Raw genomic sequence first — 8,415 nt, 5'->3', positions numbered from 1 at the left:
TTTTTTCTACTTTTTATTTACAATTTTATTACGTAAAAGTCCAAAGTTCACTTTGGCAGTAAACAGAAACTATAGCAAGGTAGCCCTAGAAGATATAAAGAAAACTGTTATATGGTAAATAAAAGGAGAGCAGAGCAAGCATAAAACTAGCCGAATCTCAAAAGCTGCTAAAACTAAAACACAAAAACAAAATTCAAACACAAATTTGGACGGTTACTACACAATAAATTTTAAAAAAGGGGTTAAAGATAGATGCCTTATCTTTGATGATAGAATTAATGATCTATTTTGTCAGTGCCTTTGAAAACACAAGCAGTGGGAATGTCTCGGGACCAAGACACTGAGTATATACGATAATACACAAAACATAAATTATATACAAAACGACAAATTAGTTATAAGCAGTATGGCGCGGATTCTGACTCGATATAATCAAGACTTTTTAATTCTTGAAAGAAACAACAAAATATTAAGCATCTCTGGACAAAGAAAACACTTTTATTACTGGAATAGAAAGCTGCCATGATCGAGAAAAAAAGTTCGAGAATTAAAAAGGTAGTTTCTTCATTGTGCTAATTACAGAAAGATTTGAATACTGAAATTTGAAAGCTTGATCATAAGATTTTCTTTTCCACCTTAAACAGCACACAGCAAAAAGAAAGCAGTTACTTAATATTTCCTAAGTTACTCTTTAATTTCAAAATATTTATAGGTGGGGTTTTCATAGCCGTTAACTTGCATGTTAGCAACGTGTCTTTCTTCTGGTGATGCGTGCTGATCAACTTCAATGAAACCTTGATGATGAGGATGACGAGCAGCGCGACGGCGCATGACAGCAATTCCAACAACTGCAGCAGCTAGCAGAGCTATTCCACCGAATGCAAGTGTCACATAGACGCTACGATTTTCACGACGGTATATTTCTCGGCGAATTGAGTATCCCTGGAAAACAATACGTATATGCAATGTCTCCAGAACTATTATTAAACTTGACTACTAACAACTCATTTTATTAAAATAATCTAATAATATTGTTTTATACAATTAAATGTTAAAACACAATTTTATACAATTTAAATATGATTCATATAAGAAATGAATTTTTTATTATTTATGTTTTGATTGATTTTCCATATGTACACTTTTATTGTGACACCAAGTTAGGAAAGCACTGATGCATATTGTTGGCTTAAAAAATATGTGCTACAGAAAATGGGCTTGCTGCTATTTTGGGGCTAGACAACAATTCTACCCCGCAGATGGGGCAAAAGCCCTAGATAGAAAATTCTGAGAGAACCAACCGATTTAAAGTCGTAAGAAAATAGTATATGAGAAAAGTATGTTATTCATTATATAGTATTCATATATTGTATATTATTATAATATTCATGTATATTATTAAGTATCTTTTTTTATTACTATTGGTTAGGAGTTTTTTTTTCGTTGCTAGAGTTTGAGGACAGCCCATGTTAAGAATGAGAAAATTAGGTTTCTTGATTGTGCAAAGACAAGAAGTTACTTTTATTTTACAATTAAAAATATCAATCGAATTGAAAAGGTTGAGCCTAATAAGAAAATGAGAATAGCAGATATTTCAGGCCAATCTTCAATGCCTAGTCAAAAAAAATGAAAGAAATCTAAAAAACTGACATGACCAAGACATTATATAATTCGTCTAGCCAAAGAGCTGTCAGACAACAAAATTCTAAATACCCCTTCTCCAGAAATTCTAAGTCCCTGACTTTGCATGTCAATGATTTATAAGCAAGAAGATATAAAAAAAAGTCATGAGCAAACAAAAGAAGAACTGACATATTTCATACCTCTGGTATTTTCAAATTGTAAATATGTAAAATTTTCCAAGAGCTACATAGGAAGAGGAAGAAATAAGAAAAAAGAATGAATAAGAAAAAAGAAAATAAGAAAAAAGAAAAAGAGGAAGAAAAAAGAAGAATAAGAGAAAAATAAGAAATATGAAGAAAAAAGCCGGCGTTTCATCACAAATCAGTGTTTTTCCAAATACAACAATCGGTATTAGTTTGTGTTCTGTTGAAGCGTGTATTTTTGCTGAAAATTCTGTTATTCATTGTAAAATTCGGAAAATAATCTAATGCCTATTTTGTATAGCTCCATGCTTATTTTGTTCAAGAATTTTTCATTTTTTTCACAAATTTTTTTTTATCTTAAAGATAAATAGGAAACTCTAATGAATAAAACCCAAAAAATTATCAATATCAATTTCTGAAAACGTCTGCAACTTCAATTTTTCAAGTTCAACTGCTTTCCTTACAATATTAAAAGAAAGTTCATCCAAAAGGCGATTACTTACCCTACATCTAAAGAAAAAGAAAGAAAGAGTAGATACTTCATATACATTAAAGTAAAAAAGGGGAAAGTTTATTAAAAGCAAAACTTAAAATATATTTAATATTTGGTTGGAAATGACTGTTACTAAAACTTAACTTCACGAGAGGCTTATTTATCAGGAAGAGAAAAGCGGAATGGGTAGACGAAGAAGATTGATTGAGTATGAGAGAAGAAACCAGTTATATTTGAAAACCGTTTTAAATAGGTGGTTTAATTCAAATATTTTCATAAGATTAACATTTATATATATATATATATATATATATATATATATATATATATATATATATATATATATATATATATATATATATATATATATGTATATATATATATATATATATATATATATATATATATATATACATATATATCTTTTTTTTTAATTCAGAAATCCCAAGGTGTATTTCTAAATGAAACCACCCTCCAAAAAATAACATTTTTGAAATATAGGATAAGTTTCGAATAACTTCGAATGATTATTCCGAAATAACAAAATAAGTATATTTTAGGATAAGGTAAATTATGCCTAGAAAATTAAGTTAAAATTGTTTTATTACAGAATATATTCTACAATAGCTTTTTTAATCCAATGTGTTTTTTTAGCTTGCTTTATATTCAAATACATTGATGTTTTATTCAAGCACATAATATACGTGTGTAGACTACACGATATACGTATATAATATATATAGATGTACATACAATGGGACACCTTAAAAATTGCAACTAAGTATAAATAAAATAAATTATTTCATTATAAATAAATTATTTTATCTACTTATTATACCTTGCTGATAAAAAAATAAAGAAAAGAAAGTCTATAGAAAATACAATAGATAATTAAAATATCTAAACATTTAGTAGTAAATTATTGTTACCACAACCTAACCTGATGAAAGACTTATTCATCAGAAAGAGACAGATCTAATGGGAAAAACGACAAAACCAGCCATTTTGAATAACTGTTCTTAATAGGTAGTCATATTGTAATATTTTCAAAAAGTACAAAAAGCGATAATTATGGACAAGATCAGGGGCAGATCTAGAGAAAAACCTCAGAGTGAGGGTTCAATATGACAAGGGAGTCAATAACTGATCAAATTGACAAATTTATTTTATACAAAAGAGTGAAAAACAGAGATAAAGGAACCAGGGAACCAGAAAAGTCTTGGGGGATCCCTTCCCCCCTGGATCCACCAGTGATCAAAAAAGGAATGAAAAAACATCGTAGAAAGTGCTCCATACCCAAACTAAAATACAAAAAATCTATATGCTTGCAGAGGCAGTGACAGAATGATAACAAAAACTAAAAAGTTATATACAAACTGGTCTCATTGATTTCATTAAATCAAAGGAAATGAATTTTGAAGCCTAATAGTGTCTAGCCTGTAAAGAAACCTCGTGTAAAGACCTCCTTACCAAATTTCATGTCAAATTTCAAATAGAAAAAAAAGAGAGAAACAAACAAGGAGTATTTTTACACAGATCCAAAAGTGCTGCGTTTTCTTCTCCATTCTTTTTGTATTACTGATATTTGAAAGCGATGACAGAATGACATCAAAAATAAAAGTTATCCATAGATTGATTTCATTAAATAAAATTGGCCTTTTCTTCTTCTCTAGGATTTTCTCTGTTTTTCTTTTTTTTTGGTTACTTATTTAAAAGGTAAAAATGAAATGAGTTATAAAATAGCCAAAAATAATGCAAGGAAAGAAGAATTAAGAGAACTAACCGGTTCAGAATGCCCAAGATCATGAAGCTGTGCATGTGCAATATGAGCCCTCTCCTGTATGTGAGGAACATAGGCTGGGTGGGATGGTGGACTCAGAGCATCACTAGATTTTTCCTTTGAATAGCCAGTGCTTACTGAAGATGAAGTTGACAGAGGGGCTTCGTCTGAGGTTGTGATAGCAGCTTGAATTTCAGCAGATCCGATTTCAATCTTGAAAAATAATTATAACTAGTATAATTCGATAATTTAGACTCTACATTGCTTACATGAATCTATATATATATATATATATATATATATATATATATATATATATATATATATATATATATATATATATATATATATATATATATATATATATATATATATATATATATATATATATATATATATATATATGTATATATATATATATATATGTATATATTTATATATATATATATATATATATATATATATATATATATATATATATATATATATATATAAATATATGTAGTACAAAGAGAAGAAGTCCCCCGCCCCAAATCAAGAGCATATTGAATTTTTAATTTTATGGTTATAAAAACTTATAAGCGTCCAAACTGTGGAGCGGATGAAAAACGAAAAGGATAATGACGAAGACCACACTGCCTTTCCATAATACATGGAGTCTTAGCTGAACTTTTCGTTAAGAGGTAATGATACCAAGGCTATTTTAAGTGTTTTATTGTTTTTTATTTTCTTTGCTGAAGACGGCCTTTAGATATAGGGCCGAAATATTCAAATAGGTTTTGTTGGTTCACTGTCTTGGGAAAAGTCCTCATTATTCTCTCTTTTGTTGTTGTACGAAAAGGATAAATGAGAGGGCGACAAAGAGAGAAAAAAAAGAGAAAGAGAGTCACAGTATCTAGAAGATTTTTTCCTTGGCATTTTTTTGCAAGAGCTTGCCTTAATTTAAGTGAAAACAATACACATAAGAAGACATAGAATTAGGAAGAACTTTGGACAGAAAACAGCTAAATTCTAGATATTTTACTATTTTTCAGTCAAAATTACCTGATTAGATTCGGATTTCTATTAAAAAAAAAAATCCCATTTGGGCTAAGACGACAAAAATCAAGCAAACTTTGATGTACACCCCCCCCAAGATAATATTTTCAAAAATAAGTTGAGACATTTGGAAAAATTATCAATTGGGTCGTTACCCATTAGTTGAATTAGTTTTATAATTCAACTAACGTAGATAATTAGTTAATGGATAACAACCCAAATGATGAATTGTGTTATAAAATGTCAAATATTTTATGCGTGGGAAATAGAGGACACAAGCCATGACTGAAATAAATATTTTTCACTTGGTCTACTTCGAATAGTCCTAAATAAAATCTTTGCTCTACACACTAAATCGAACCCATAATGTTCAGCAGCATACACTATAATGTCTATTGTAATTTGTGCGTTGTTGAGATTTTATTTATTCAGGGTCTTTGAGAAACTATTTTTCCTAAAAAGCTATAGAACCATTTTTAAGCTCTGTTTAAGCACCAAGGACAGTGAAAATAAAATCTAGTTTTTGAAGCAGAAACTTACGCAACTATATATATCTAAACAAATGAGGAAAGTTAGGAATTCAATTTTAAGCGGATAAAACCTCCATATGTAGTTATATAGTTTTTGGCAGTAGCGGGTGAAAAAAAAAAAAAAAAAAAAAAAAAAAAAAAAAAAAAAAAAAAAAAAAAAAAAAAAAAAATACTCCCCTTCGAAAACTCCAAAGGAAAGGAAAGCTATAAAGGCGGAATTGTTCTCGGAACAAAAAAACTATTAATGCTTGAATTTTTACCGATTAAAAGCGATGTCAAATTTAACTAATTAGTTTCGGTTATTAATTTCCATAGTAAAACGTGGCAACACTGACAAAAATGTGGTAATACCCTAAAAGCTTCATAATTTTGCAACAAAGAAAAGAAAAATATTAGGTAACCAAGGTTTTCGGGTATGAATAGTTACTATGGGTTTAAGTGACGAAAATGTTTTTACATTGATATCTTTGAAACTTTAAAATTGCAAAATTTTTGAATGCATATTTTGGAGGGAGGGGTAGCATCTGTTTAAGCATAATTACGTAATTAACAATGCTTTCATCTCTTTCTTTTTTCTTTTCTTTTGTCAGCTTCACTGCAACCCACTTTTGTCAGTCTTATAGAGTAAAGCCTGGATTTTATTTGTCTGTTTCATTACAAGATACCAGATCAATTATCCAATCCGAGAATCGTTTTCCTTGTAATTAAATAATTTCGAAGGCCACCATTCAGTGACGATAAAAAAAAGTTCAAATAGGGATAAATTCTTTTAATAGACAGTAATAATTTTCACAAAAAATACTTTGATGGCGGATTATTACTACTTAGGAGTATTACTACTGAAGATGATCACTGCATACCGAAATATATAGTATCTTTATGAAATTTATCACTATCTATTAAAAAGATTTATCCCTATTTGAACTTTTATTCATCGTCTTGTAATTAAAGATTCCTCTCGCAATTCACCGGTTTGTTTACTTTTTATTTTACCCATAAAACATTAAATGAAAACTGGGCTATAGAGCAATGAGTAAACTGGGGAGTACAAAAAAGAAGATGAAATAGACGAGTACAACTGGTATACTGGTACGAGCCTCTGACCTAGTAGGCCCCTTTAGACATGCAACTAAAGCTGCATTCTTAATTAGAATCGTACCTCTTCTATTTGGGATATAATTCACGCTGCAATTAAAATTCGGATTGTTTGGCATCGTTCAAAGCTGTAGCGAGGAGATTTTTCCTTGCAAAAGAGTAGTAGTGATATTTATTATGATGTTATGATTTTTCGTGTTTTACAAAATGTATAATGTTTGGGGTATATGTGTGAATCGCGTAAGCTTGATCTAAAAACAGAGTTGCCAGGGGTGCTACGAGAGGTGATGATTGCCCCCTTTAGATTTTAAAAATAACCCTTATTGGTATCATCATTGAAGAAATACCCCCTATTTTAAAAGCATTTTTTTTGTATCCTTCTTAGAGAAAACCGGAAAAAAAATCCATGTCCTTTCCCCTCAGTTTTTTGTGAGTTGGCAACCCTGAGTATTACCAGAGAATGTAGAGCAGACAAGACTACCATCTGCTGCCTGCAACCCCTTGGAGCTTGGTTTCGCATAATGTTGTATATACACGCGCAAAATAAAAAAAATGTAATCTAAGACAGTATTGAAGGAGCAAGAAAACATATTTGTTGGTCTGAATTCTCTAGCGACGCATTTCCAAAAAGCACTACTCCACATCAATCATTAGATATCAATGCTACTTTTTTGTAAGTAAGAGCTCTGGCTTTATTCCGATAAAGACAATCTATCCTGACTTACTGAAAGAAAAAACATTATCGGATAAAGTTTCCTTTCTCAAAGCAGTTTCTGTGCTCAAAGGATTAAGCAGACAAAAAAAAAGTGATTTAGCCAGAGAAAGAATACACCAAATACTAATGCCTGAAATCGGCTTGATTAGAACCATGTTATTTTTACTGCATTGTTATGACTTAGGTTTACCTATAAATTTGTATCGTGTAGTTTAATAAGAATAAGAGAAACGTTGATAAAAATAATTTACTCCATAGAAAGAATAGGGGTATTCGACCCCTGTGTTAATCTGGTTAAGGTCGACATTGGACCCATTCATACTTTATTAATTAAATTTGAAATGCAATTGTGATTATTTACGCAACCCGAAATCCATATTGTACTTTGCTTTCCTTTGCAAAATTAAAATTTTATTTCTTTTATTAATTTTATACCAAGAATTTTTTTGTTTTTTTTCCACAAAGAAACTAAATTAAAATTTAAAATCCTGGAGGTTCTGAGAGACAAAAATTCAAATTGTAAAAAGTCATTGTTAAAGTCAAATTTTTACCGTCTTGAGCTGTGTTGGCCATGGGTAGTCTCGTGCTGCAGTTAGTTGTTAGTAGTAGTAGTAACAGATTCCTTCTTTGACGAGGGTGCAAAAAAAAAAAAAAAAAAAAAAAAAAAAAAAAATCGGGTTGGTTCATGGGGAAATTAAAACTTCCCTTTTAAAATCAAAATTGCTAAATTATCATTTTACTTCAAAATTTTTACCTCATTAGAGAAAAAAAAAATATAAATAACAATCTTACATTCTTTACTTCAACTTGTTTCGGAGCCTTGTTATATCCTTTGGTGAAAGCAGCCGACTCTTCTTTGCTCAAGTATGCTGGCTTCTCGTCTTTGTAGCCAAAGCGAAGCTTCTTTGAAGCTAATTTACGAGCACGATCCTTTTCTG

At 30.0% G+C, this 8,415-nt stretch overlaps 1 protein-coding gene across 1 annotated transcript in view; it reads right to left on the bottom strand.

Moving 5' to 3' along the window:
- LOC136028872 (amyloid-beta-like protein) overlaps positions 1 to 8,415 on the bottom strand; it is a 157,614-nt gene continuing 149,199 nt past the window's right edge. The window contains exons 11-13 of the mRNA XM_065706814.1: positions 8,270 to 8,412; positions 4,103 to 4,312; positions 1 to 942 (exon numbers count right to left, since the gene is read on the bottom strand). Coding sequence (XP_065562886.1) covers positions 685 to 942; positions 4,103 to 4,312; positions 8,270 to 8,412 — 611 coding nt within the window. The 3' untranslated portion in view covers positions 1 to 684. The remainder of the gene's footprint in view (positions 943 to 4,102; positions 4,313 to 8,269; positions 8,413 to 8,415) is intronic.

The sequence above is a fragment of the Artemia franciscana genome, chromosome 7 (genome assembly GCF_032884065.1).
Source record: "Artemia franciscana chromosome 7, ASM3288406v1, whole genome shotgun sequence".
NCBI classification, from domain to species: domain Eukaryota; kingdom Metazoa; phylum Arthropoda; class Branchiopoda; order Anostraca; family Artemiidae; genus Artemia; species Artemia franciscana.
This window is presented reverse-complemented; position numbering and strand designations above follow the sequence as displayed.